The sequence below is a fragment of the Tenrec ecaudatus genome, chromosome 10 (genome assembly GCF_050624435.1).
Source record: "Tenrec ecaudatus isolate mTenEca1 chromosome 10, mTenEca1.hap1, whole genome shotgun sequence".
Taxonomy (NCBI): Eukaryota; Metazoa; Chordata; class Mammalia; order Afrosoricida; family Tenrecidae; genus Tenrec; species Tenrec ecaudatus.
This window is the reverse complement of record NC_134539.1, coordinates 134,553,146-134,581,048: the sequence shown is the minus strand read 5'-3', so window position 1 is coordinate 134,581,048 and position 27,903 is coordinate 134,553,146. Positions and strand designations below refer to the sequence as shown.

Sequence of the window (27,903 nt, the reverse complement as noted above, 5' to 3'; positions counted from 1 at the left end):
CCTAACCTCAGACAAGCACAGACCGCCCCCCCCCCTCGCCCCCATCAACCGAGGTGGAGTCTGGTTAGGGGCAGGGGCGCCTAAAAAGCACAAGGAAGCACACCTGTGACCTCTGACCCACCTCCAGTCTCCCAAGGGGCAGACCCAAGCCTGCCTGTGCCCAAGTGTCTTTCCTCAAATGTACATAGACTGGGAGGAGGTGCGGGGATGGCTCTAGATCCCATCACAGTCTAGGTGTGGGGCTGGGGGCCCCCGGGGGGCTTGTCTGTGTTTGCACCTCGTCCTGGGACTTGCTCTCCTCCTACCCCGGGACATTTGTATCTCCTGGCTTTGCAATAAATGCTGCCTACACTGGTGCCTGCAGTTCTTGGGGGAAGAAGGGGCAGGGGAGGGACGGATGCGCCCCCTGGCTACCTCCTGCCTTTGGTATCAGGGCCCAATTCTGTCTCTGGGGGCACCACCCCCACCTGAGTGGATCAGAACTGCCCTCTTGCTAGCTGAAGCCAAATGTGTGCCCTCTGCCCATCCACAAGGTGCAATCTGGAACAGGGGTGGGGCAGATGCCTCCCACCAGTGACCACAAGACCACGACTTTGGATGGGCATGTTTTTTTAATCCCATCATCACCAGCAATAGGTGCTGAGCCCAGGGGCCTGCTTCTGGTTCCCCCCGATTGGAGAGCCCAGGTTCTGGGTCCAGGTGTACCCAGACCCCTGGGTGATCCCTTAGGTTCTGAGCTCAGTTTTCATCTTTACAAAAGGGGGTACCTCTCAGAAGCCTGCAGCCAAGGCCCCTGGGGCTGGGAAGCACCCAGTCCTTCAGAGCGGGGAGCCCACTTCTGCCTTCTGTATCCGCTCGCTCCTGTGGGTGCCATCACAGTATGGGGGGCGCTTGGTGGCCTTGCAGGTACAGAGAGCTACTGTGCGAGTCTCCTGGACCTTGAACTTGAGTGGGGATAAGCCAGTGAGTTGGAAGAGGTGGGAGCCATCGCAGAAGGGCTGGTGGAGGAAAGAGAGACGTCAGACTTGACCACCTACATAGACGTGGGGTGGGGAACTCAGTCTAAAGCCAGACTTTCTGGTTTGAATAAAGTTAAGACTCTGGGTCCACTCTGACCAGCTGATGTACGTCTGCGACGTTGGGGGCTGAGTGTTCTCACCACCCACTGTCGTTGTCGACTGACTCACAGGGGCTCCCATCGGCCGGGCCTGCACCAACCTCACAATTGTTACGTTGGAGCCCAGGGCCACAGCCCCAGGCGTCAGTCCATCTCTGCCTCCTCCTTGCTGCCCCTCTTTATGGCGCACCATGCCCCTTTCCAGGGACAGCTTCCTCTCCCGATGACATGGCCAATGTACAAGAGATGGAGTCAGCCCATCCCTCCCTCCCAAGGAGCAACCTGGCTGTACTCCTTCCAAGAGTGGGTTCTTTGGCAGGATGGGGGGGGGGTGGGGTGGGCTTCAGGATTCTTCCCCAGCACCCTCAGGCAAATTATCAGCCCTGTGGGTTTGTTCCTCCAGGGTCCTGCTTTCACACGCATAAACCCAGACCCCCAACTCAGCACCTCTGAGTCGGGGTAAGGTGGGGTGACAAGCTGGCTCGCCCACAGCAACACCAGAGCTACTGTAGGCATTGCCAGGAAACAAGATGAGTGACGGTCCTTAAGCACATTGCCCAGACATGTGTCCAGGCAGAGTTTCTGGAGCCATCATTTCTGCAGGACGCAGAGGGCTGCACAGGGGCAGAATTGTCCAGGTGGAAAGTCTGCAATGGTTAAGGAAATGGGTGGTTACTGCCTTGTATTTTACATGGCTCCGGAGTCTCCACTGGTTCCTGAAATGCCTTTCATGCCCGCAGGAGGCAGGAGAGCCTGTTTGTTCCCATTGATTGAGTCTCGGAGCCTTAAGGAGCAGTTCACCTGTGTCCTGTAGGGTCGCTATGAGCCAGCGTGTGGTGGCTAGTGAGGGTGGGGCGGGAGGAGAGGGACTGGGAGACTGGAGTGCACAAGCAGAAATCAGTGGTCTGCCCAGTCCGCTATGCCTCCCTATGCTGGGCCAGACTCCTGGAGGCCGGCTCCCTCAGCCCCGTCCCACCCTTAGAAGCGACTCAATGACTCATGGCAATCAGTGACTGGGCTTCGGATACCTTGATACCGCGGAGAGGCTCACAGTTCAAAGTTCAGCTCAGGAAGAAATGGAGCTGGAGAGGCAAAATGGAGACGCAGTGTACTAGGAAGCAGGTGGAGAGAGGATGGCAGGCTCAGCCGATGACCCGGAAGGAATCCCAGAAAGGCAAAGTGCTCTCTGGGAGAGGACTAGGGGGGAGTAGGACAGGTGGGAAAGCAAGAGCCTTCACGGACGATCCAGATGCCTCCTGGAAGACGGAACGTGGAGTGAGAGACAAAGTGGGCCAGAGCTTGGGCTCTGCCAGTCTACGTGGCCAGGGTCTGCCTGGCTGGGGACTCCAGGAGTGGTGTTGGCCTGGGACCTTTTCACCTCCACTCCCCCTTCCTTGTTGGTCTCGAAGATACGTGAAGGGAGACAGGGCTATCTTGAGGCTCTCGGAAACAACCACATCGTCCTCACCCCACGGACGCCACATGTCAGCAGGGAAGGGGGAGTGGAGGCCTCTCACCTGCTTTGTGCTGCGACCACACACACACCACCTGTATGTGGTACCAGCCACCAGCTCCACCTTGATGGGTGTTTTCTGGGCCACCACGGCCTTGGCCGGGGCTTTAGAGAACCATCGGGCCTGTGGAAATGAAAGACGGGGGCTTGTGGGCAGTCGAAGCCCTGAGAGCCCTTTCCTGCCTTGTCTAATTTCCCACAGGCCTGGGCCTGGGCCTGGGCCAGGCTTCCTCCTGAGGGGGCTGACCCAGCACCACCTGCAGGGCAGTTCCCCCAGGAGGAGAGGCACTTAGGTTCTGAGGGCCCAGCAGCCTTCAGTCTAAACCCCAGCCCCCTCCCTGGGTGGTAGGGTGGGCAGGGCTGGGGTCCCTAAGGCAGGGCCAACTTCCCCCAAGGCTTGATCTTTCAAGCATTGTTGTTTGCAGCCCCGAACCTCCGGGTCTTACTACGTGGGGTCCAGTCCACCTTCTAGACCAGCGGTTCTCAACCTTCCTCACGCTGCGACCCTTTCATGCAGGTCCTCGTGTGGGGGTGACCCCCAGCCACAACATTGCTTTCGTTGCTCCTTCATCACTGTCATTTTGCTACGGCTCTGAATCGGGGGACCCCTGTGGAAGGGCCGCTCGGCCCCCCGGCTGGGAACCGCTGTGTGTTGCTAGGGTGGCCGGGCGGGGTCTCCACCCCGCACCCCACGCCCAGGCCGGCCCGTCCTTACCAGCCAGGAGGAGAATCCCCGCCTCTGGCTCAGCTGCTGAGCGGCGGGCAGGCGGGCGGGCAGGCGGGCATCCGGGAGGAGGCGGCGGTTCGGAAGAGGGAAATAACATCAGCGTTAAGCGAGGGGGCCCACGCGGGAAACGGGGGGCAGGGCGCGGGGCAGGCCTCGTGGGGAAGGCTGGAGGAAACGCGGCGCGCGGGGGAAGGCGCCCACCCCGGCTCCACGCGCCGCCCGCAGCACGGCCGCTCCCGGGCCGCCCATGGCCGTGCGGGCTCCGCGCCGCCCTGACCGTCTCCTCGCGCTGCCTCCGCCGGCCGGAAGCCGCCCTTCGCTTCCCCGCGCGCGCCCGCGTGCGGCCGACGGCCATCCGGCCCGGGGGCGGGAACCAGCCGCGCCGCGCACCCATGGGCGGGGCGGGGCGGGGCGCGCTGTTATTTCCAACATGCAAATCGCCGGTCTGTGCTGCACCGCGCTGGCAAGGTCACCGCTCCCTCCGCCGGCGCCCGGCGCCCCCCCAGCCCCACCCCCTTCCCTTCCAGGAGGCCAGACAAAGCAGGTTCTCGGTGGCATTTTCTTTTTTTTGTAAAACATTCTTTTATTAAAAGAACAAGTGCTGTTTACGATTTACCCTTCGTACAAATAACATCCGTTATACAAAGATACAAGATCCGGGTTATGCACAATTCCAGGCTTGGAGGTGGGGGTGGGGGTGCCTTTTGGGCTGAGGATTTAAAGGAGGTGAATGGGTTTGCAATCCGTGGCTTCCCTCCCCGCTCCCCAGGAAGGGGTTGCTACATCTAGCCAGGTGGTGGAGGCGGCGGGGTAGGGGGTGGTCTGGGGGGCTGCAGGCTGGGGATGACAGCCAGGTTTGGGAGCCCAGTCTCACCCCCCAGGAGCCAAGCTGGGCTGGCAGAGGTGAGGGAATGGGAAGGAAGACCCCCCCCCCCCGTCCCCCACTTTTCAGTGGATCAAGACTAAGTGGTTGTAATCAGTCTGTGGCTTGAGGTGTCAGGGCTACTGCTCCCCACTGTCCTTCAAATGGACCCCTTAAAGAAGTTCCCTCAAGGGGGGTGGGGGAAATGAGCTGACAGCAAGGGCTCAAGTAGGAAGTAAATGCTTTGAAAATGATGATGGCAGTAGATGCAAATGTGCTGGACACACTGGATGAATATATGGATTGTGATGAGATGTAAGTAAGAGCCCCCAATAAAAGTATTTCTTTAAGAAAAAAACCTGTATTAAACAAAACTAAAAGAAAAAGACATCACCTCAATCCTTTCCCCCCAGGAAGTTCAGGATGAAGGAAAGTTGGGAACAAATTCCTTAGGCCTAGCTCCGTCCACCCCACTTTATACACACCATGAACTAGGCTGGGAATTGTAAGGAGGAAAGCACTGAACTTTTAAAACCTTGTCTGGGTTTCCAGTGTGGGGGGAATGTTACCCTAACTCAGAGCTGGCCCTGGTGCTGCACCCCTGTCTTGTCGAGGCCCTTCCTGTGTCCCGCCAGTCCAGAAACCTCAGTACAGGAAAGGGCATGGAAGGATGCCTCGGGGTACCCATTAGTTTTGGGGGGAGGCCACCTGGAGGCAGCAATAGGCCCAGGAGCCTGAGGGGGATGGGACACCCACAAACAGGAAAGGCAGATAAGGCTAAAAAAAATCCAGAAAAACAACCCCAAACCAAATCAAAAAGGCAGCCTTTAAAGTGTCATTGTCTAGGAGAGGGTCGGTCGCTCTGGGCTGAGGGGGATGGGGGGAGGGGAGCCTAGGACCAGGAGGCCAGGGTCCTGAGGGCTGCTCCAGGCTCTGTGGGTGGGCCCCTGGCACACCCAGATTTGGAGCTATCCTGTGATGTGAGGAGCCCGTCTCCAACTACCCCTAGACACACACGTCCCTTCCACCTGTGACACGGCTCGCCAGGCCAGACACCGGGGTCTGCACACCAGTCCCTCTCGCTTGGGCGCTTGTGAGAACTCCGCTGCCGCTGCCTCCTTACACCCAGACAACTTCAAATGCTGCTACAAACCACATCCTCTCCCCACCCCAGACAGACAGATCTCCAAACCGACCTCATTCTCCTACTCCCAAACAAACTCTCTTCCCCAGAAGGGAGCCGAGGCTGAGGCTGGGAGAGGTGGGATCATTACAGCCATCCTCCCTCCTGATGTGGAACCCCGTTTCCACCTGAGGAAAGATGCTCCCAAACTCTTTCTATCATTAAGCCCCCTCCAAAGTAGGAAACCTTGGTCTCAGGGCTCTGAGAAGGGAGCCTGGGGAAGGACAATTCATGCCAAACCGGCGTCCCTCCTTCGGTTCCAAGCTGGCAGGGGTTGCCAGTCTGGGCCATGCAAGGGCTTGCTGGAGACACTGGAGACCTCAGCCCGAGGGATGAGACCCCCAGACTCTCAGGGGTGGGGTGGGGGAAGGGAGGCTCCATTGCACTCAAGCGTGGCTTTTTCACTCTCAATCACAGCAGCCTTGGTGGGGGGTGCGGGCGGGGGACACACTCACTTCCCTTTACTGGAGAACAGCCAGACTAGCTCTCAGTCAGCTGGCCTCCTCTGAGGCCAGGGAGAGTGAGCCTTCTTCTAAAGAATCTCCACCCCCCAGACCTCACCCCCCCCCCCCAGAGGCTTGTGAGCAGGGAGCTTAGCAGGAATAAGATGCTGACTGACTGTTACCTTTTCTTTCTAAGTGCGACTTAGCATGAATAAAAACGGAGTATTCAGGAGGTGGTCGTCCCAGCTGCCCACCCCACCCACCTCCACCCCCACGCCCTTGCAAGTGCCTAATTAATTGCCTTTGAAGGATTCCCGCCCGACCCACTCCAACATATTACAAAGTCTTATCAACAGGAATATTAATATTATTTTCAGTATCAGAAAAAAACCAGTTGAGCAGCACAGGCAAAAATATATCTGCACTACGTTTCTGTCATTGCCAAAAATATACACATCTTCTTTTCTTTATTAAAAAGAGAAAGAAAACCAACAACAAAAAAAGAAAAACCCCAACAACAAAAACCTGAACAGAAACACACAAGAAAGTCCACACATGCAGAGACGGACGCGACAAGAGCGTGAGGGCGGGCAGCCCCGCCTGCCTTCCCCGCTCCAAGCCCAGTGCAACCTAAACAGACAAGGTGTCAGCCTGGCCCCTCCCTGGCCTGTCCCTTTGGTGGCCCCAGGCCAGTGGGGATCTGTAGGGTGAGAAATGCCCACCACACCCCAGGGGAAATAGCTGGTGGGGGAGGGAAGACTTAGCAGGCCAGCTGAAAAGGCCATGGGGATGGGGTCAGGAAGGCAGGCTGGCTGATTCTGGAAGAGGCTCCCCAAGGAAGGGACACTTGACTCTCCCTGGCCCCTCCCCCAATACTTGGAGCTCCCCTGTGCCAGGGAAGCAGGACCAGACTCTCAGTGGAGGAGGGGGGCCCTGAGGGAGCACTGAGATCATAGTGGGGTTGCGGGGACAAGAAGGTGGGATATTACCCTGATTCAAAGCCCCCGGCTCCCAGTTATTCTCCAATATTGGAGTACTGTTCTGGTTTTTGTTAACCATTCATGCCCCATACCGGGACCAAAGTTGGTGAGGTGGGGAGGGTGCAAACAAGAGCTGAGAATGCCCCGCTCTGGTGCTGCCTGCCTGGGACCATTGCTCCTCTCCCTGCCCTCAGCTGGCCCAGGGTCAGGGGAGGCTTGAGAGCACTAAGAGTGCAGGCACACGCTCACACACGCGTGCACACACCCCATGCACGCGCACACACACCATGCACGCGTACACACACACACACACCGTGAGTCACACAGCTCCATCTCCCCACCACCAGCACTCCTCAACCCAATAGTGCAAACAAGGGGCGGGGCACCGAGGACAGTGGGAGCCTCCCCACATCTGCTCCCCTGCCTTTTCCTGGGCGGTAAGGGGCCCAAGAAGTGGGGAGGCATGGGCCAAGTTAGATTACTCCCCTTCCTCAGCCCCCTGACTTCTCTAGGCTTTTACAAGCTCAGCTTGTGACCTGTGTTAGGGGCTGAGGTGACAAGAGGCTGTTCAGGGGACCCCTCCTTTTGCCATCTGCAGAAGGAACAGCAGGAAAAGTCAGGCCACACCTTCATCCACAGAGAACTCCAGCGCTGGGGTGAGGCCTGCCCAGGGCTATCTCTCCACAGGTCCCCTCTCAAGTGCTGATCCATTTAGGTGGAGGGCCTAACTGACCTGCGCCGCCCCCCACCACCACTTATACCACAGCCCACCTTGCTCTGGGGGGGATCCCAAAACATTTGCTGAGGGTGGAGGTTTCGAGGCAGACTTAGAGCCTGCCCTCCCTCTGTGTCCCTACAGAGGGGCCAGTGCAGAGGGGCGGGGGTCCAGGTGGGTCAGGGGCCCCCCTCTCACTCAGTCCTCAGTACCAGGGGTGCTCATTGCTCCTTGAGCCCCGGCCCTTGCTGCGGGCCAGGGCTCTCCAGTGTCTGGGTGCAGGTGCCTGCTCCAGGCTGGGACCCCTCGGGCCAGGATTACCCCTGCCATCTGGGGGGGACGGGGTCAGGAAGCGTGGGAATAGATTTAGCCTTTTTCCTGGTTAGCCGAGGCTCCTTTGTCAGTGGTCTGGAAAGAGAGGAAGGCACACTGGGGTTGGGGGAGGTGTCTGGCCTGGACACCCCAGTTGGAAACAGCTTCTTGGGGACAGAACTGGAGCCCAGACTCCGGCCGGTGCACACCAGGCCGGCCATGGGAGGGAGCAGATTGTCCCTGCCAGGGCGCTCAGCTGAGTAGACATGATGGGTCAAGGCCAGCACTCCTGGGTGTGGGCTTGCCCTCAGAGGACCTCTCTCACGGCCACCAGAGGGGCTTTCTCTGACGAGTCTGGGAGAAAGTAAACAGCCTTTTCCTCTTGGTCTTCCCAGAGGAAGGTCATCTTCAAGTTGGCCTCTTTCCCAGCAGCCTGAGCTCACCTAGCTCTTGGGCCTGTTGGAGGGCGCCCAGGAGCTGGCAGGGACACCTGCACCAGCCAGAGGGTTAAGAGAGGGCCCTTCCCTGCGCTGGGGTGACTTCCGTCTTCCTGAGGTGGGTGTCCCTAAAGCCAACTCTACTCAAGACTTGTTTCTCTCGGGGAGAGATACAAGAGCAGGCAGGCCTGGGAGCCCTTACTCACCCCTCCTTTGGGGACACTGCCACTGCCGTCCGCCCCCGACAGGCTGAGGAAGGGGTTGGTCTGGGCAGTGAGGACTGGAGGTCCGCCTGCTGCTGCCACTGCAGCCGCCGCAGCTGCTGCAGCCATGAGGCTCGCGTTGTTGCCTAGTGAGGGGGCCACCAGGGCTCCGGCCTGCAGCAGGGGTGGTGCAGACGCTGTGGGCAGCAGGCCAGGGGTTCCAGCAGACAGCAGCGGGGTCGAGCTCCCCGCCAGCAGGCTGGCCATGGGCAGCTGGGAGCCCCCCGTCATCTGCAGCCGCTGCAGCTCCCGCTTCTGCTGGATGTGCTGGATCATCTGGCAGACGACCGTCTGGTGTTCCTAGGAGGGCCCAGCCGAGCATTGGCGGAGGGATGGGGTGTGCCCAGGGTCTCTTCCCAGGGCCAGCCTGCCGGGTTCGCCCAGAGCCTGTCCTTGGAGGCAGGTGACTGGGAGCCAGGCAGGGTTCTAAGGTCCCACTCTTGGTCTGAGTCTCTCCTTCACTTAGAGCATGAACAGTGGGGGTGGGGTAGGGCAAATGTGGCTTGGTCAACAGCTCCATGACATGGGACTCTGTCCCTCGGTCATTGTGACAGCTATCTATGGCCTCAGGATGGTAGCCGCCCCCATACCGGACCCCAGCTGCAAACCACTCAACTGCTCCACCCAGTCCCACACAACCAGGAAGTTCTTCCCTGAAGGTTCTGGAAACGGGCTAGAAATGCTTACTAACTGAAGATCTACCACCCTTCAGTCCTCTCACTAGGCTGGGGTCAAGAGAGACACCGCCCCAGCATCCCTTCCCCAAAGCCCAGGGACATCCTGGGAGCAAACCTCAGCTTTCCCCGACTCGACAGGGGCCCAGCCTAGAACGGTCCTCCCTCCCTCCCTTCTGACACGCAACACCCCCTCCCCCCACACACACTCTAAAAAGGGGCTCCTCCTCTTGTTTAGCTGCAGTGGGCCTCTCAGGGGCTTCAGAAGGTGGGGCCTTACCGGGGTCAGCTGTGGGGAAGCCAGGAGTTGCTGCAGCTGCTGCAGCTGCTGCTCTTGCTGTTGAAGGAGGTGTCGCTGCTGCTCGGTGAGGCTGAGGGTGGGGTGGGGAGGACACAAGACATCAACTATGGGGAGGAGGCAGAGCAACACGCCTGGACCCTCCCCCAGCCAGGCTCCCAGGCTTCTCAGACCCCCCACCCCTTAAGGAGAGGCAGGAGCTGCAGAACTTAGAGAATTAAAAGAGAGTCGACTGAGCTCAAGGAGTGCAGAGGGTGGGGTAGGAGAGCCAGGAGATGTGGGCCCTAGACAGCCACCATCGGGGGCACTCAGCTCCAACGGTCTAGGGGGCTAGGGCAGGTAGGCCCCTTCTGAGCCAAGAGTCTTCTATGCAATAAGACCAGAGGGAGGGCATTTCTCCATTGTTGGGATGTGGAGTTGAAGGGAGGGGGGCCTCCAGGAGCCAGTCTCCCACCTCCCTCCCCCAAGACCAGCTCTCCCCTCACCTGCTGAGACAAGCTGGAAGCTGCAGTGTGGGGGCCCCACCAGCCTGGCTCAAGCCTGCAGGGTTGGGGGTGGCAGCCCCATTCAGCCCCCCCAGGAGCCCATTGAGGGGCAGGGCACTGCTGCCCGCCAGCCCTCCCAACAGCCCATCAGCCATGGGCATGGCCCCCAGCCCTGCTGTGCCCGAGGCCTGGCCCAACCCATTCTGCTGCTGGGGTGGGAGCGAGGCCGGGGCCCCAGGCAGGGCCAGGGGCAGGGTGGCAGGGCTCTGCTGCAGCAGGGGTAGCGGTGGGGGCGTGCTGTGGAAGGACAGCGACGAGCTGCTGCGGCTGGGGCAGCCTGAGTGTGGGTCCTGGGAAGGGAAGGGAAGGGAAGGGTCAGAGGGGCGGGGGGCCAGCCAGACGTTCCTGGCCCCCCGGCCCAGCATTCTCACATTGGGCAGTCACCCATGCCTCACCGGCTGGCCAAGGCCCCTGGGTGAAGAATCTTCAACCAGCCTTCACAAATGGAGAAGAGCGCTTCCCAGGGGCCCAGCACCCCCATCACCCGTGTTTAACACCCAGGGGCCTGAAGGCATGACCCCCCACCCTGCCTGGGCTGTGCATGTGGCCTATGTTAGCTCGCTAGCCCCGTGCTCAGGGTAGATCATGGGTTCCTGCACTCGCTAGGGAAGAGCAGGCAAAGCCTGGCAGCTGGAGTGAATGGGATCAGGTTTGCACCCCGCCTCCACAGACTCCCACCCCGTGTGTCTCCTGGGTTCCAGCTGGGCCTATTCCCTCACTTGCAGCAGCTACAAGAGTGTTCAACTAACTAAATCAACCAACGTGTGAAGCTCGGGCCAAGTGGGCAATCAATGGCAGCTACTACTGGGATTATTTCTGCCCCATCACATAACTCAAGAAGGAACACAGGGCGCTAACGAGAAGCTCGTGTTTGGCTCCAATAAGAACCACAATATAACGCTAACAACCGCTCCCCTCGACACCGCCAGTCACTATAATAAGCCTTCCCACACAAGGCCCTTCCTAGAGACCCTTCTCTAACCACCGGACCCACAGAACGGCAATGCCCTTCCCCCAGTTTAGTTCCACCCTAGCGCGTCCGTCTCCCACTGGGAACGGTTCTCGGTTCTCTCTCTAGCTGCGCCTTTTGTGCATTTCCTGCTTAGCCAAGTGCCAGCCACTAAGTTCGTACTTTGATGAAAAGAGCCAATCAATCGACCAATCAGTTGCTCAACCAATTGTCTTCAGGTCCAGCATTCGAGCTTCCAATAGCCGCGATCGCCCTAATGCCCCCCACCCCCTGCTCCCTCCCTCCGCGCCCACCTCGGAGGATGCGGACAGCGAGTTGTCCAGACCAAGACTGTTCTTCCCTGGGGGGCTCTTGCTGGTGCTCAAGGAGTCGCTGCTGCCGGCTGGGGGTGGGGATCGGAGAGGGCGTTCAGGAGCTGGGGTGGGGCCAGTTCAGGCAGCCCGCGGGACCCCTGGGCCCAGGGTCAGGGGGTCTCCATACCCTGAAGAGGCAGGCCGTAGGGACCGGGCACAGGGCCATTGGCGGCAGGCAAGGCGGCCGGCAGCGCGGGGAAGGGCACGGCGAGCTGCACGTTGAGAATCTGCAGCCGCTCCTTCTTGGCCGTCAAGCTCAGGATCTGCTCCTGCAGCCGCTGGTTCTCCTTCTGCAGCGCGTGCAGCGCCTTCAGCATCTCCACGACTGCAAAGGGGGTGCGTGAGGCGGAGCCGCGCCGAGAGGGCGGGGCGGCACGGGCAAGGGGCGGGGCCGGAGGACCCAGGGCAGGCGGAGAGCATTCCAGAGACAGCGCCCCGTGGGCGGGGCGTCCAGGGGCCTGAGGTGGGGGGGGGGGCAGGTGAGCTGGGAGGGAGGGGTGCACCTGGAGACAATCGGGAGTGTGTGTGTGTGAGAGAGAGAGAGAGAGAGAGAGAGAGAGAGAGAGAGAGAGAGAGAGAGCGCGCGAGAGAGCGAGAGAGTATGTGTGTGTGTGTTCAGGAGGGTGAGCACCCAGGGGGTGAGCACTCAGGAAGGTGGGGCTTGAGGCGTAGGGTCAAGTCATTAGAAAGGGAGAGATGAGTGGGCAGAAATTCGGGCTGCTATCTGTATGGTCAGCAGTTCGAAACCACCAGCAGCTCCGCAGGAGAAAGACTGAACTTTCTACTCGGAAACCCAGGGGAGGTCACTATGAGTCAGCGTTGACTTGGTGGCATTGAGAGCCCTTCAAGGGTTAAAGGTGAGGCCTGGGTTTGGGTGAGAGTTCACGCTGGGGGCGGACCCTTAAAGCCATTTGCGGATTTCTGGGGGGTGGGGGTCCCTGGATGCTCTCCCAGGGCCAGGTGGGTGGGCAGGCAGCACCCCTCCTCACTGTTGACGCCGGCCTCCCCTTCGCTCTGCTTCTCCAGCAGTTGCTCCATGTTGGTGGTCCCAGGGGCCGCAGGGTCGATTTGGCTGCCCCCGCAGCCTGACGCTGTCTGGTCGAAAATTGCTGGAAGGCTGCTGATGGGGGACCTGGGTCAGAAGGGAACACCAGGCTCAGGCTTACCTGGTCCTCAGCCCTCACTCGGTCCTCCCCCCCTCCGCCCCCCCCAGGGGTTCCATCTTCCCCCTGGGCCCCCACCTTCCCCCCTGCCGCTCCAGCCCCACTTCCCGTCCTCCCCCAGCCGCTGCCCCCTCCCTCACATGGAAGACAGACTCTCCTGGGGGGAGGTCCCCCGACATCGGAAGCTGCAGTCCTCCAGGTCTGGCTCTTGGAAGGAGAAGGAGGAGCTGGGATCAGCGGGGGCGGGGTGCCATCCATCTCGCAGCCTCTTGGTGGCAGGGGTGGGTGTGTGACCAGGGACCTCACCACAGACCCCTGGCCCAGGAACTTCCAACCCAGACCGGGAAATTCAAAGTGGAAAACACTGGGAACCCGGGCTCGGAAACTGGGTCCCTTGGGTGGGAAGGCCCCATTTATTCTCTTTCTCTGGGAGGGGGGCTCCTTCCTGACCACCACCACCCCTTCTCAGTCTCTCTTCAGGGAACTTCAGGGCTATAGGAAACTGGGGTTAAGACAGACCTAGGCTGAACTTGGCTCTGACACTCAGTACTTATGTGACCTTGGTAACATTACCTCCTGCCTTCTCTAAAGTGCTGGGTAGGCAAATTCCACCAAGGTAATAAATGTGTAGTATTTAACTGACAGGAAGCATGCTCATAATTGTAGCTATTAGTCTAATTGCTTTTTTTATTTAAAAAAATATATATATTCATAAACTCACAAGTCAGATGGCCATGCCGGCTTGGACTACAGGATGCTGATTTGGGTTTTGAAAAAGAGAGTCGCTGTGGGGGAATTGGATTCGGGCTCTTTAAGGCCCTACCTGAATCCATCAGCGAACCCTGCCCTCTAGCCTGACAGGTGGCATCTGGCACCAATCAGCTCTGTGGGGCTGGGCTGACTTTGGGGGGGGGAGAGGGAGGGGTGCTTGAGGATTGCCTCTTTGACTCCTAAATCCCAGCAGAGAAGGTTGCCCTGCAGGGAAGACCTTTGGTAACCACTGATCCCAAGGATGCGGTGAGAGGTTGCTAAAAGAGCAGGGGTCAGTAAAAGTGGGGCGCTGGCAGTCAGAGGACCAGAATTCGACCCTGGCTCTGCCATTCTCCACCTCAATTCCTAGAGATCATCTTTGGAGATGGAGCAGTCACTGGTCCCTGCCTTCCCCCTCACCAGGTTCTAAGGTGAAGATGTACCCTGATGTGATATGATTCAGGGTTTTTTTTTTTTTTTTTGGCAAGGTGGACAGAGGGAGGGGGCAGCCAGAAAGCCCTCCCCTCCTTTCTGGGGTTCCGTGGGGTCAGAAACTGTCATACCTGTGTGGCTGCTCTCGGCTTGGGTGAGGAGGGGGTTAACGGTGCCCAGGGGTGTTCCAAAGACGTGAGTGGAAGGGAGGCTAAAGGTAGAGCCAGCCAGAGAAAACACCTGAGGGAAAGGAGGGAGTGTCCTGTGCAGTTATTCTTGGATCTAGGGCACAACTGTGTGTCCTGGGGCTATGGGGGAGGAAAGGAGAGGAGTGGGGTGGAGAAAGGAGCCCTTCTGGTGGGGAGAAAGCCCAGTGGGGGGGGGCAGCTCATCAGTCCCCACAAGGGGGGGGCTCAGGAGTGTGGCCTCACCTGAGTGGTGGAGATAGAAGCAGAAGACGAGGGGAGGGTGCTGGTGAATGGGGAGCGTCGGAGGCAGGGCAGGGCAGAGGTGCCCCGGGGCCCCAGCAGGCTGGAGGAGAGAGGGGTGCTGCAGACAGCCCGAAGCATCCCACCCCCGTGGGAGATCGGGTCCTTGTTACTGGTATAGATGCCTGTGGGCACAAGATAGAAGATGTGAACAGCCTCTGGTCAGGACACACCTCCCGCCAAACTGCTCCCTGCAAAGATGTCACTTCTTGCCTGGGTGACCTTTGATGACATGCCTGACAATTGATTAGGCTGCCAACCTGACCTGAGGACTTCCTTGCTTTTTGAATTCAGCTCCCCAAACTAAGCCAAGTCCTGTTGACCGGACAGAAGATTGGTGTAGGGCAGAGGTTCTCAGCCTTCCTGATGCCTCGACCCTCATGTGGTGGTGCCCCCCCAACCATAAAATTATTTTCTTTGCTACTTCATCACTGTCATTTTGCTACTGTTCTGAATTGGGCAGCCCCTGTGAAAGGGTAGTTCGACCCCCCTCAAAGGGGTTGCGACCCACAGGTTGAGAACTGCTGGTGCAGGGTGTGCCTGGGATCTGTCACCTCCATCCTTTGTCCCAATTCTTTGGAATGCTTTCTAAACATGTTTCTAGCCCCCTCACAAGACTGGCTAGCCCAGGACCTCTCCTCTCCCCATTCTTAAAGGGTCACTAACCTGCCCCTAGTAGGGGGGACTCCAGGCTTAGGCTGGGTAGGCTCCCAGAAGGCCCGAAGGTGCGGGAGGCCAGCCCACCCAGGCCAGAGCTGACCAGGGAGCCTCCGGAGAAGGGCGAGGCGGCTGTGGCCGTGAAGCCAGCCAGCTGGGCATTAGGCAGGGTGGGGGTGGCTGGGTCCCCTGCACCCTCTTTGTTCCGGCTGCCCTTGGGACGGCCTGGCCCATGGCGGCTCCTCTTGCCGCCCTTGTGCTTCTTCTCCTTCAGGCCCAGGGTCTCCGGGACCTCCTCAGCAGCGGCAGGGGCGGCGCTCAGTGTGGGCATCCGTTTGTGGGTGCCTGCCAAGGGCCCGGACCCCGAGGCATGAGAAGACTTAGGGTCCCCAGGGGAGGGGGCCCGAGCCCGACTCGAGCTGGAAGTCGTGGTGGAGAAGCGTATGATGGGCCCAAAGCCAGAGAAGACCACTTTCTGTTCAAAGAGATCCGCCTTGGGGGGCTCTGGGGCCAAGGGAGAGGGCGGGGCTGAAGGGGTGGGGGCTGAGGGCTTGGAGTACTTGTCCTCCTCGGGCTGCTCCAGCTTGGGGAATGCAGAGAAGTCAGGGGAGCTCTGCAGGGATGAGGCTGTGCCGGGGAAGAGAACTGCTGTTAGACCCCAGGCCCCTCAGGGCTCCACTCCCCTCCCTGTAGGGGCGGGGCAGCCTGCTTTCCTGAAGCAGTCTGGTCACCCACTGTCCCTGTGTCCCTGGCCAAGTCTCTGCCACCAGCTTTCCCACCCCACTGACCTCCCCTGGTGACTGTGAGAGAGAACATTCGTGTCGGGGCTTTATCACATGGTAGCTGGGAGTCCTGTGTATGAGGGTGTGGGGTGGCACCCCACCCCTGCGAGGGAGAGACTGAGGGAAGGCTTTGGAGAGGACTCAATGGTGGAATTGGATTCCCCCACTTTTATCCTGAACCAAACAGGTAAAGGAGATGCAAAGTGTGCTGGTGGGGAGAGCTCAAGGCAGCAGGCTGCCCCCTCCCAGCTTCCTCTAGGATCCCCACACTCACCTGCAGGCTGGAAGGGCCCCCCAGAGGAGGAGGAAGAGGAGGAGGAGGAGGTGGAGGTAAAACTGCTCACACCTTTTCCACTGCTCAGTTTCTTCCCCTTGTGACTCAGGCTGTGGCTGGAAGACTTTTTCCCCTTGGAGTCCCGGCTGTTCTCGGAGGTCTCCTGACTGCTGGCTTCATGGTGGGAGGAGGAGGAAGCCGAGGAGGAGACCTGAGGATGGAGAGGAGAGAGGAAGACTCTTAGGCCTTCTGGGAAGGGTAGTGGAGTAAGCAAGTCCGGAACCAGGTTCAACTGGGAGAGCCCAGAGTGAGCGGGTGGTGTCCTGTAGGTGGGGAGCTGAGACTTCTGGCTCTGAGGTAGAGGGGAGAGCTGTGAATCCCAGAAAGCATCTGTCTTTGTTCTCAAGAGATGATTTGGGCAGGGGAGAGAGAACCAGTCCCGAAGTTGGTACTGATGTGTTCCTTTGTGCATTGATTCATTCAGGAAACATCTAGGGGGCCGTTGAGGGCTGGGCCTGAGCTGGGAAGTACCATGGGCAGGAGAAGCCACAGGGAGAATGGGCTTCTTGCCCCCCTGCCCTCCTTGGCCCTCCAGCTCCCTGGCCCCCCACTGCTGCCATCTGGCTCACTCCTCATTCATTCTCTGAGCGCCTAAACATGCATGAGCTACCCTCTGACAGAGCCGTTTTACCCCTCCACGGAGGCTTCTCTTGGCCGCCTCCTCTGTGAAGCCTCCCTAGATACATGGAATGGCAGAAGGCACTCTGGCCTCCTCTTTCCAGGGCACTGTGTGCCACATTTGCCATGTCAGCAGTTGCCACACACTGTCCTGGAAGGAACTGTGCCCTAGTGACCCTCAAGGAGCATGGACTCTGGAGTGGGACAGATCAGAGCTGGAGCCTGGCTGGCCATGCTGTGCCTGAGGGGCAGGCCTCAAACTCAAGGAGCCTCATCACCTTCCTCGGGGAGGGTTCATCATGCCTGAGGGGTGGGGTGGGACTTACAAGAAGCGTAATGCCCTCTACAGAGCGTGAGATCAATCAAGTCAACAAACTCACTGCCATCCTGTCTATTTCAACTCAGAGGGACTGGTATAGGACCCGGTGGGTTTCCCAGACTAACTCTTTCGGTTCCCAGCCCAACGCATAGTTACTCTGCCACCAGGGCTCCTGTGGGGTCAATCCAGGGGGGTGGCTGTGACTCCTGCCGCTGACTCACTGCAGGGACAGTGTGCGTGAGGGTCAGCAGCACAAGTCCTCAAAGCAGACACCTTGGCTTCCGATCTCAACTCCCGAGCAAATCTCTGCGCCTCAGTGTCTTCTTTATCCATTTAGTGGAGTTAGTCATGCACCAGCTCTTTTGGATGATTTTGAAATTTCAAAAGTTAATCTGTCCCCCACCCTCCCAGTGTTGCCCTTTTACCCGCTGCTCTTGCCTCCAGAGCCTGGCATGTGTGAGTGTGAGTACTTCCTCCTCCAGCCGAGCTGAGCTCCCAGGGCCAGGCCTGGGCTCTGGGGACCTCCCCACGTCCTGAATGTACAAATTCTAGGGGAAGGGGGTTCACCAGCCACCCTACATGCCCCTCCCTGGGTGGAGCCCTGGTCTCTGTCTTCCTCTTTGTTCTTTCGACAGCTGGAGTTCTGAAGGGAGCCAGATGTGGTCCTGAGAGCAAGAGGGGAGAGGGGCTGGGGGGAAGGGCAGCTCAGATGCTGGGCAGGGGAAGGCGCTGGGCAGAATGCTCGGGTGTGTCCAAGGGACCGCCCAGCCCTGGGAGGGGGCACTCCCAGAGCAATGGATGCCTCCCCACCTGCCTGCAGAGCTGGTGCAGGGCTGTGCCCCCACCCCAAAGGTCAGAATGCCTGGATAGCAAGCTTTCCCAGGCCAGCCTTGGGAAACAGGGAGGAGAGAAAGGCCTACTGGGGCAGTTGCCACAGCAACATCACCCTAGAAACCCGATACCTGCACCTCCTGCTAAGATGCCCAGGGCTCTGCCCACTGTCTCGGGGGCTGGGGGTGGAAGGGAATGGGGCAGACAGGAGGAAGCATTTTCTCCAATTTCCTTCCTGGGAAGGGCAGGCTCCAGGGAGGGTTGCTCTGGCTTGCATTAAAGACTCCCTGGCCCAGGGTTGGGCCTTCTGGTTGCTCACCCAGATGGTGCCCATTTCTGGAGACAGGCCTGGTGTACCATGCCTCCATGGGAGGGGTAGGATGGGTCCTGGGTAGCAGGCTATCCCTCAGGTCACAAGACCAGGACAGTCCCAAGCGGCATGGGGTGGGAAAGATGACAGGCTTTGGGCTCTCCTTGACAGCAGGGGTGGGCTGATGGCCAAGGGATTCTCTGTCTCTGGGGGAATGGGCCCAGGAACTTGGAGAACCAGCCTGAGGGCTGGACCCCACTCTCTGCTGAGGACAGCTGCGGGCTGAGGCTGATGTGAACATCTGGCAGCCAGCAGTCAGGGTGGTGCCCTTCAGCCAGCCCACCCTCATGGTCAGTGACTGGAGGGACCACAGGGGGCTGGGAGAGCTGGTGAGGGGTGGTCACTTTACTCTGCAGCTCCAGGTAAGACACCCAGGTCCCAGGCCCTCCCCAGCCCCTCAGGCCTTGCTCTTCCTTCTCCCCGGGACCAGGCCCAGACCCTCCCTGGATGTGGGCAGCAATACCTTGTCAGCGGTGGGGACCACCGGCAGGGTGAGGATGCTGGGGGGTGACTCAGGCCGCTTCTTGTGCTTCTGCTTAAGGCGCTCTTTGTCCTTTCGACTCTGAGGAGGCAAAGGCCACACCAGATATTGGCGCTGCTGGGGTGAGGACTGAATGTGACAGCTGGCCATGGGGAGCTGCTGGCCTCTCAGCGATGGGTCTTCCAGGGAGCCCTCTCCTCTGTGGAAGAACTGGGGACTCTGGCTGGACAGGAGTGGCACCTTCCTCCCCTGGGGGAAGGGGCGGTTTTGTTGTGTTAATGAGTTGAGCCAATGTCTTTTGAGATATAAGAGAGATTAGACATGCAAGCAGGTCTTACAGAGGTGGGGCAGCAAGAGGCCAGGCCCCAGAACTAGTGGAGAGAGAGCCCACCCCTAGAGCCAGTCAACACCCTGCATTCAGACTGCTAGCCCCCAAACTGCCTGGGAGGAAAGAAATGCGTTTAAGGCCCCTCCCTCATGCCATTCCTCTGAGAGCCACACTAGATGACAGAAGGTGGAGACATACTGCTCTACCAAGCACCCAACACACGCAAGGAGGTTTCGGACAGGGCCATGGGTAGAGGCGGGAAGAGTTTAAGGGTCAGAGGCTGGATTGCCTCGATGAGGCTGATGGTAGAAAAATGGACGGCCCAGGCATTTCTGGGCTCCGGAGGCAGGGAGGAGGGCTTCAGAGGACAGGTCTGTCATAAGGCACCAGGCTCAGAGTGTGGCTGGGAATATGGACTTTCAGGGTGTTTCCGTTCAAGGCGATGGACCCGCGTTTGGTGCATGGGGTGGTGGAGAACTTGTCTGGATGCTGCGCCGCTGTCTGGTGGCAGGTAGACCCTGGAAGCGGTGGACTTGGATGTCCAGCTGATGAGTGCGGTGCACAACCGGGCGGGGCCGTGAGTTTCTCCCCTCTGCTCAGAGCAAAACTGAAGAAGGAACAGGGAGGCAACGGACGGCTAACTCACAGAGCTGGGAAACCCTGCGGAACAAACGAAGGGCACGCGGTCTTGGAATCCTTGACCAGGTATCTGGCCCACCTCATCTTTGTTTAAGAGAGAAGACGGCTCAGCCTGTGACTACAGGAGCAAACAGAGTCCCACAGCAGACAACGCATCCGCTTAGACTGCAGGGGAGAGAACGCCACGGGGCAAAGGAGCCGCATCTGCTGTCCTCCAGGAAAAGGCAAGGACCATCCTTGGCGCCACAACGGTGTCCACTCAGCTGTTTGGAGGAGCTGGGGAAGCAGGGCTGCCTGGATTCCAAAGGGCAGAACCAGGACCCGCTGAATGTCACAGGGTGAGGTCACGACTTCTGTCATGGAGCAAGATCTTCACCAACTTGGTTACAGAGTGTGGGAGGACTGTCCCTGAGTGTGGGGAGGTAAGGCTGCCGCCCAAAGGGGAGGAGGCAGAAGAGCGGGGCCCGCCGGGGCTCAGGGAGTGGGGTTTCTACTCAGATGGACTAGAACGGGGCTGCCCAAAGCCACAGGAGCAGAGGTGCCCTCAGTGGGCCTGGAGGGCAGAGCTTCCGAAGCCCAGAGCCACAGGGCCTCCACTCAGAATCGGGGGCCTGACCAACACCCAGAGACCAGAGGGCAGACCACTGCCTAGGTGGTCTCAGAGAGCAGAGGGTGCTTTTCAGGCCCTGGGCGCAAATGGAAACTGTTCTGCTGGGTTTGGGGCTTGCTTGGTGCCCGGGATCCATCGTTCTCTCCGATTGTTCCCATTTGTAGCGGAACTTTCTACCTGCCTACACTACCATCATCTTTGGAAGCAGAGTGCCTGTTATTTTAGAATTCCCAGGGTCCCGGGACGGAAACCACCTAAAGTCTCACCCACATTGGTTTCAGAGGACTCTGAAGAAGGTCAATCCTTTGGACTTGGAGTTGGCTTAACACGTTGAGGATGATAGGATGTGTTCTGCATGTGGCCAAGACAGGATGTGAGGCTGAATCGTGTCGTTGTGGCCCGCCCAATCATACGTTGAAAATCCTAACCTCTCTGCTTGTGGGGATCAGCTCATTAGGGTATGGACTGCCGTCCTAGGTTAATGAGGCAGGGTTAGTGTAGGGGGTGTGTTTGAGTTGATCTCTTCTGAGATCTAAGAGAGTAAATAGGGAACAGAGCAGACATGGGGATGAGAGATGCCACCTGAGGATCACCAGGGGCAGGAAGAAGCTCAGAAGCGACAAGGCCCTTCCTCCGGAGCCGGCAGCGAGAGAGCCGCCCGAGAGCTGGCGCCCTGCATTCAGACTTCTAGTCGCCTGAACAGAAAATAGATTCGTTTGTTCCAGGCACCCACTGCATTTCTGCTAGAGTGGCACTAGATAACGCAGACAGACAGGTTCCTATGAGAACCGACAGTCTCTCCCCTGCATCCTTCCCGCCTGCTAAAAATGGCCCGTCCCATTATCACACCAGACAGAGACACACAGACAGACACACACAGACACACACACAGACACACACACACACAGTCTCTCTCTCTCTCTCTCTAGCACCTGCAAGGCCCTCTACCCGGGGACATGAAGCTGCGCTGGGAACCAGGCATGCTGTGATGCGTGGCCTGTGGGGACACTGGCAGGTACACTTACAAACTTGGTGAACTCGGCTCAAGGATGACGATGAACATGAGGTGAGGTGGGCCAACAGGCTGGGCTTTAGGGACACTCCCTGCCAGGGGAACTGCACAGACCCAGAGAGAAGCCAGGCCCTCACCTCTGGCCCCTGGAGTCTCAGCTTTCACTTCTCCGCCCCTCCTGTCCCTCGGGAGTCTCTGAGGAAGGGAGGGGGCCCTCAGGGACACCCATGGCCGCCTCGACAGAGGCGTGTGATTGGGGGGGGGGCGGGCAGAAGAGGAGACTTTTACCTTCTTCTGAGCCTTCTCATGGTGGGCAGGGTGCTTCTCCTGCTGGGTGGACGGTGAGGCTGACCGGCTCCTCCGGCCAGGGATGAAGCCACTGCCGCTGCCCACTGTGCCGCCGCCTCCTCCTCCTCCTCCTCCTGTGGCCCTGCCAGTGTGCCTCGATGTCTTCTGGGGGAGAGTGAAAGGAATGGCCAAATCCTCCTCTCACTAGAGTAAGGAAAGGTTCCTAGCGGTCACATGACCCTCGGGCCCACCCTCCTACCCTCCCCATCACGAGGAAGACCCCATGTGGACCAGGCTCCACTCTCAGCAGGAGGGGACTGTCACACACCGGAAATCCCCAAGCTGACGTAACCAAATCACTGATTTGATAACCCAGGCCAGGAGGGGCCAGGGACTTGTCTCCCTCTTCTGACTGCACCTCGGACAGGGCCCAGGACATCTGCTCTCCACGGCCCCTCTCTCCAGGGCACCTCCTGGGCCCATCTCTCCTTCCTTGCCTGGGGTGGGCAGTCCCAGCTCTTACAGGTCATGTCTCCTCTGGCTCCACACACCACCCCTTTGCCTTCCTTTCCGGCCCTTCCCCAGGATCTATCTACCTTTAAACCACACTGTGCTTGTTGGGGGAAGCAAAGGTCAACCACAAAAACCTCATGCTGCCTCTCCCTCTAGGCAGGCAGGACCTGGCCTCCATGCTCAGGCTGATGGCTTTGCCTGGCCCCAAGCTCCTTCTCTGGTCACCAAGCACCTCCCGATGGCTAAACCAAGGGCTCCTTCCAGGCTGTATCTGACCCAATCCTACTCAGCCCTCCCATCCTGAGGGGCTCTGGACCTCCTGTCTTCTGCCCCTCCATACCCCTTGCCTCACCTTCCCTATGTGGACACCCCAGGCCTGGCCATACTAGCTTGGGGCTGTCAGTGCCACCCCATGGTGGTGGGCGTGGGCAAAGTGACATCATCAAGCCTGGGCAGCTCCACTTGGTGCCTCTTAGAAACCAAGCTGAGCACCCCAGCATCAGACCAGGAGCCAAGGGTGGCCATCAAATGCAGGCTCCAAAGCAGGCGACTTTAATAAAACAAACAGCGGAGCTATTAATAATTACACCCGGGCAGCAGGCACAGCCCCAGGCAGCCGGGCAAGCAGGACACTTGCTCACCGGAATGAAGCTTAGCTGCCCTTCCTGGTCACAGTGCCCACAGGGATTCATGCCCCAGCCACCCAGTGGCTAGAGTCTAGAGCCTGTGTGTCACCCTCAACTCGTCTCCCCAGAAATAGTCCGTGAGTCTACCTCTGCCTGGCAGCACCCTCCCTTCTCGCAGCTGTCTTCCACACCAGCTTGAGGTCCCCCCCTACCTGCCCCCCCATTCCAGTCTCCCGAGGCTGCCAGAGCAATCTTCCTAAAACACAAATCTGATCAACCTCCTGCCCTGCTCACAAACAGCCGGCAGCCTGCGGGTGAGGGCCAAGCTGCTTCCTAGTCAGGCGGCAGCCGACTTCTCTAGGACACTGCAGCCTCTCTAAAAACGGGGACCCCCAAAAGCCAGGAGCAAGGACAGCAGGGACCTGGCCTGGCTAAGCATTTCATCTCGCTGGCCTTGCTCCCAACATATACACCATGTTTTCCAGCCACTTCTGCATTTTCTCATCTCCAGCCCTGTGCCCGTGCTGGTCCCTCTGCCTGGACGGCACTCCTCTCGGTCCGTGTAGGGCAGCAGACTGCCCCCTCTGAACCCCAGACACCAGCTGTGAGTCCTGCGGTAACCTCCAGGAGTCTCAGTTTACTCAGTGTGCATTCTTGACTCGGGATTGCTGGGAGGCGGACACATCACAAGGGGCCTGGTGGCCGAGTGGGCCATCACAGTTGCTCAAAACCTCCCGCCCCGCGGAGGGAAAAAGAGTGACAGTCTTGGAAACCCGGTCCTTGCAGATCATTCTGAGTGGGCCTCCACTCCGAAGCAGTGAGTTTGTTTTTGTTTTGGGACACAAGCAGAGCCCTTCCTTCCCAGGCTGGGAAACCCCAACTGATGTGGGCTCTGATGATCAGTTCCCCTCAGGCCTCAGGTTCAAGACACCTCCCCGGCACCCTCCCAGTACTGACAGGGATGGCTGTGTGGTTCCACTGCTTTTAGCCCCTCAGGTCAGGTTCACTCTATTCCTCAGCCACGGCTTGCTCCTCAAGGGCAGGGCCAGGTCCTGCCCATCTCTGCTCTCCCAGCACCGGGCACCCGGTCTGGCCCAGAGCCCACCCTGTACCCAGGAGCTAGCCGACTGACGGAGTGACGCCCTGCAGGCACGACTCACCATCTTGCTGAAGTGGTACTTGCAGTAGCCACAATACTTGACATTGTCCACCTCCAGTACTTCTTCCTCACACAGCAGGCCTGCCATTTGGGCGCTATGTGGGGGAATGCAGCCTGAGAGGAGCCCAGCCCAGCCCAGCCACCTCCGTCTCACCCCACCGAAGCCCTGCTGGGGTGAGCCAAGACTAGCTGAGGTGGCAGAAGTGAGGGAGAGCTGGCTGGGGTGGGGGTTCCAGGGCGGCGTCTCACCAGGTGACGTGGAAAGCTTGCCGACATCCGTGGCGATTACAGGTCATGCAGGCTCCCGAGGCTGCTTTGCTCTCCCGGCCCTGCTCCTCGCAGATGTAACAGGTCTGCAGGACACAGAGCGATGGTCCCCGCCTCCTAAGGCATCGACCTTGGCCTTCTGCCTGAGGGATCCTTCCTCCCAGTGGTCTTGGATCAGTGTAGTCCAACAGGGCTTTTTGCGATGCAATGCTCTATAACCAGCCCTGTCCCATCCAGACGCCATCAGCCCCGAGGGCTAGAAGCACTTGAAATGAGGTGGGACGGAGGCACTGACGTTTTCTCGGTGTTGAATTGGGGCTAATAGTCCCCTGTGGATGTTGGCTACTGGATCAGACTCCGCGGTCTGGAGCAGTGAGCTCTGCCAGGCCAGGGGCTGCCCGCCCGGCTCACTGAGGGACTTATCGCTGCCTCTGGGCATCTGCACACCGCTCTTCATTCGCCTCGAACTCTGAGCCTCCAGCCCCCCTCTTCAAGGCTGGCTCCTCAACATCCCTGGGGCCTCGCCCTCCGTTTCTCCTTCTTTGAGGACTTTATCTGAAGTGAGCCACCCCTCCCACACACACACAACCCCCTCCAGGGATGCTGTATTTCAGAGCCCTCTTTGTTTTCTTCACAGCACTCACCACACTTTGCCTGGACTGCTTATTGATATTTACAACCCCCCCTCACTGCCACAACCACACACACACCAAGAATGTACGTCCCCCAGGGGAGCAGGACCAGCTGAGGGGGAGATGAGGTTGGCAGCAGGCGTGCCCGGAAGCAGGGCAGTCTGAGTGAAAGACATAACTTGCACCCCAGTTAAGCATGGTGGGCTGCTCCGGCACATGGTCAAAGATGGTCGGTGAAAGGATGGATGAAATACTTGCTGAGGGCCCCCCTCTGGCCAGGGAACCTGCTGGCTTGCTCGTGGTATAGAGTATGAGTGCATGTGTGTTTGCCTGTCCGTGGTTCAGTGGCAGGTGCCCACCAACCTCCTGTAGGCCCTGCAAGTGGTTGTGGGAGGGGATAAAGTTACAGGGGATGAAGAGAGTGGTAGGGACCTGAGAATGGGCCAAGGGAGGGGGCTGGGAAGGACGCATGGCAGGGGTGACTGACCTTGTTGAAGCGATCGTGGGGCACGTACTGCAGGACAATAGGCTCCATGGTAAGCACGTTGGCAAACTGCACCTCGGGGATGTAGAGGGCACACACCACGTGGGCCCAGCCTGCAGCAGTGTGAGGCGGCCTCAGCTGAGGAGGGCCAGCCTGAGAGCCTGCCCCTTGCAGCCCCAAGGAGGTACTCAGGGCCCTCCCCCAGAGCCGAGCCATCAGATTTCAATGTCACCCAGGGAAGGGCAACCCATCATCCACCCCCACCCCAATCTCAGTGCACCCCTGCTCTGGGGGCCTTGCTGGCCTGGAGAGATGAGCCCTGAGGCTTGGGAGTCCCCTCACCTCCATTGTCTGTCCTCTTCAATGCCCCATCTTTGTGTGGGCACAGCTCACACCTCTGCCAAGACAAGGAGGCACAGGAGTTTGCAAGGGGAGGGGCTCTTCAAAAGGAGGTTGGGCCAAGCCCTCTCCAAACCACCTTCAAGGGACCCCAAGAAAGGATAGGATGTCAGTGGGAGGGGCAGGGGAATGGGTGAGGGCATCGGGAAGACAGGATTGGCCATCAACGGACAGTTCCTGGAGATGGGCAATGGGGGCGCGTAAGGCTCCTTAATAAGACTCCCTCCACTTAAGTACGAGTCAGAAATGTTCCATGATAAAAAGTTCAACAGTCAAATACAAACAAAAAGGCTGAGCAGCGTCTGAGTTGGGGCGGAGGGAAAGGCCAGACTTAGGTGTACAGGAAACAGGAAGACCTAAGGGCCACCCTGCTTAGTCTCAGCCTCAGTCTCTTGCTTAGCCAGGAGGAGCCACTCAGGTGTGTGAGTGACAGGTGGTGAAGGGGTGATGGGCAGTCTCAAACTCACCACCCTGGCCGCTCGCTCCTGAGATTCACATTTCCGGCAAAACCAGGGTCCAGTTGGCACCTGGACGATGCCATAGCAAGCTAGGGGCGAGGGAGGAAAAGTGTTTAAAATTAAGCCCACCTGTCAGTCAGTAGCTCTTTCCTATGGAGGGCCATTGGGGGATGGGGGCCTAGGGATACCAAAGAACTAGACCCACTTCCTGCAGGAGGATGCTCCCCATTGGGGGTGGGGGTGGGGGAGTAACTGACTAGACAGTGGGACCACAATGCATGTCTAACAACAAACAGCTACCCTTCAAGTGCACAGCTAATTCAGCTGACACTCCAGACAAGGGGGCTGTCTGAGTCCTTGACCTTAAACTTGTAGAAAATCCTCCCTCCACACCTTTCCTGGACCAGGTTCCAGCTCTCAGTCCTCATCACCAGGAACAGAGGAAGCTGGAGGAATACTAGTCTCCGAAACTCAAATGTGTTTTCTTTGGAGGGGGGGGAGGGTGCGTTTCTTAAAGGGCCAGTAGTAAGCGAAGAGGCAGGAAAGTCGGGTCCAGGGACCTCCTCGTCTGCCCCTAACTATTACACGCCCGGGTCGGAGATGAAGGCCCGGGCCGGTGCAGTGCGGGTAACTGGATGGAGGGGCGGGATGGGCCAGCAGCCACAGGATTAGGGGTTGTCCCAGAGAGGGGTGGGGGTGGGGGTGGACCCAGCTGGCTGTGCCAGGCAGGCGGGAGATGCCAGCCTGCGCCTTCGGCAAGATTCCTCAAGGAGTTAACTCCCGAACCATGTGCTGCGGGTGGAAACTCCAAACCTCCCTCTCCTCCGTTCCCGGCCCCCTCACAACCTCCCTCTGCTCTCCAGCTCTTCCCGGGAGGATTTTAGGAGTCCCTTCTCCTCGGGGACCCTTCTCCTCCCTGCCCAAGTCAGCTCCTCCCCGTATCCGGAAGCTGGGAGGAGAGGGGTGACCCCCCCCTTGCCCTCTCCCTGTGGGAGCCCAGAGCCCGGACCAAAATAACCGGGCAGGAGGGGACACCTTCCAGGTAAACACGCCCCAGCAGCCCCGACACGGGCGCAGTGGGGCACTGCGAGCGCTATCAGTACCCCCTAGACTCTCCCCAAACTCCCTCAACTTGGGGTGGGGGCGCAGGACTGGAACAATAGGCAAGAAAACAAAGCCTGACCCGGTCCTCCAGGACCCGGTGTGGGGGGGCAGTCCCCACGCCTCCCTTCCCTTCAGGTGGAGTGGGGGAGGGGCGCGCGAGCCCCGGGAGGTCTCCCGAGGGCGCGGCTGGGGGTGCCCGCGCGCGCCGCCCCGGCCCCGCCGCTCCCCGCGGGCCCCGCGTACCTTGGTGGACGGCCACGCTGCACGCGTGCCCATCGCAGTAGACCAGCGGGTTCTCGGCCCAGCCCCTCTCGTCCGAACATACGCAGCAGCCTCCTACCATCTCCTTCATACTCCCATGAGCTGCCTCCGGGGCTGGGGCGGGGGGCCGGCCGGCGAGGGTCGGGGGTCAGGGGGGAGGGAGGGAGCGGGGGGCCGCGCGCCTCCTCGCCCCCTCCTCCTCCTCCGCCGCCGCCGCCGCCGCCGCTTCTTTTCTTTGCCTCCTCCTTCCTCCTCCTCGGCGTCCTCCTCCTCCTCCTCCTCGCTCGCTCTGTCTGGCCGCCCCCCCCGCCGTGCTCTCGCCCTCATGCCCCGACGGGCCCCCCCCCGCCCCAACAATGCGACCCGCGCGCCGGGCTCGCCCCCTCCGCGCCGCCGGCCCGGCTACCAGGGCCGCCGGGTCGCCGCGCAGCCCGGGCCCGGCGGGGGAGGCGCCGAGTGGCACATCGCAGGCGCCCGCCCGCTCACGCGCCGCCCCCCCGGCCCCC

At 59.5% G+C, this 27,903-nt stretch overlaps 2 protein-coding genes across 6 annotated transcripts; both read right to left on the bottom strand.

The window, feature by feature from the left end:
- Positions 1-592: 592 nt before the first annotated feature.
- Positions 593-3,708, bottom strand: CISD3 (CDGSH iron sulfur domain 3). Of its 3 annotated transcripts, XR_012786483.1 has the most exons (5): positions 3,559-3,708; positions 3,346-3,381; positions 2,635-2,754; positions 2,146-2,373; positions 874-998 (listed from the first exon to the last, which is right to left on the bottom strand). XR_012786483.1 is itself a non-coding variant. In XM_075561731.1 (4 exons), the coding sequence occupies exons 1-4, from the start codon at positions 3,604-3,606 to the stop codon at positions 819-821; spliced, it is 381 nt and encodes a 126-aa protein (XP_075417846.1). In that variant the 5' UTR covers positions 3,607-3,708; the 3' UTR covers positions 593-818. The 3 variants fall into 3 exon arrangements, 2 of the variants coding, with proteins under 2 accessions (XP_075417846.1, XP_075417845.1); XM_075561731.1 differs by lacking the exon at positions 2,146-2,373 and having other exon boundaries at positions 593-998; positions 3,346-3,378; XM_075561730.1 differs by lacking the exon at positions 2,146-2,373 and having other exon boundaries at positions 593-998; positions 3,559-3,707.
- Positions 3,709-6,107: 2,399 nt separating this feature from the next.
- MLLT6 (MLLT6, PHD finger containing) lies at positions 6,108-27,680 on the bottom strand. 3 transcript variants are annotated; one of them, XM_075561729.1, is made up of 20 exons: positions 27,380-27,680; positions 26,042-26,121; positions 25,518-25,572; positions 25,179-25,288; positions 24,042-24,145; positions 23,794-23,887; positions 21,495-21,659; positions 18,600-18,698; positions 16,011-16,149; positions 14,892-15,509; positions 14,169-14,350; positions 13,869-13,977; positions 12,696-12,762; positions 12,382-12,524; positions 11,520-11,717; positions 11,333-11,421; positions 10,010-10,359; positions 9,507-9,597; positions 8,496-8,852; positions 6,108-7,948 (listed from the first exon to the last, which is right to left on the bottom strand). In XM_075561729.1, the coding sequence occupies exons 1-20, from the start codon at positions 27,486-27,488 to the stop codon at positions 7,907-7,909; spliced, it is 3,201 nt and encodes a 1,066-aa protein (XP_075417844.1). In that variant the 5' UTR covers positions 27,489-27,680; the 3' UTR covers positions 6,108-7,906. The 3 variants fall into 3 exon arrangements, with proteins under 3 accessions (XP_075417844.1, XP_075417842.1, XP_075417843.1); XM_075561727.1 differs by having other exon boundaries at positions 6,109-7,948; positions 15,939-16,149; XM_075561728.1 differs by having other exon boundaries at positions 6,109-7,948; positions 15,939-16,149; positions 21,495-21,656.
- Between the last annotated feature and the right edge of the window lie 223 nt (positions 27,681-27,903).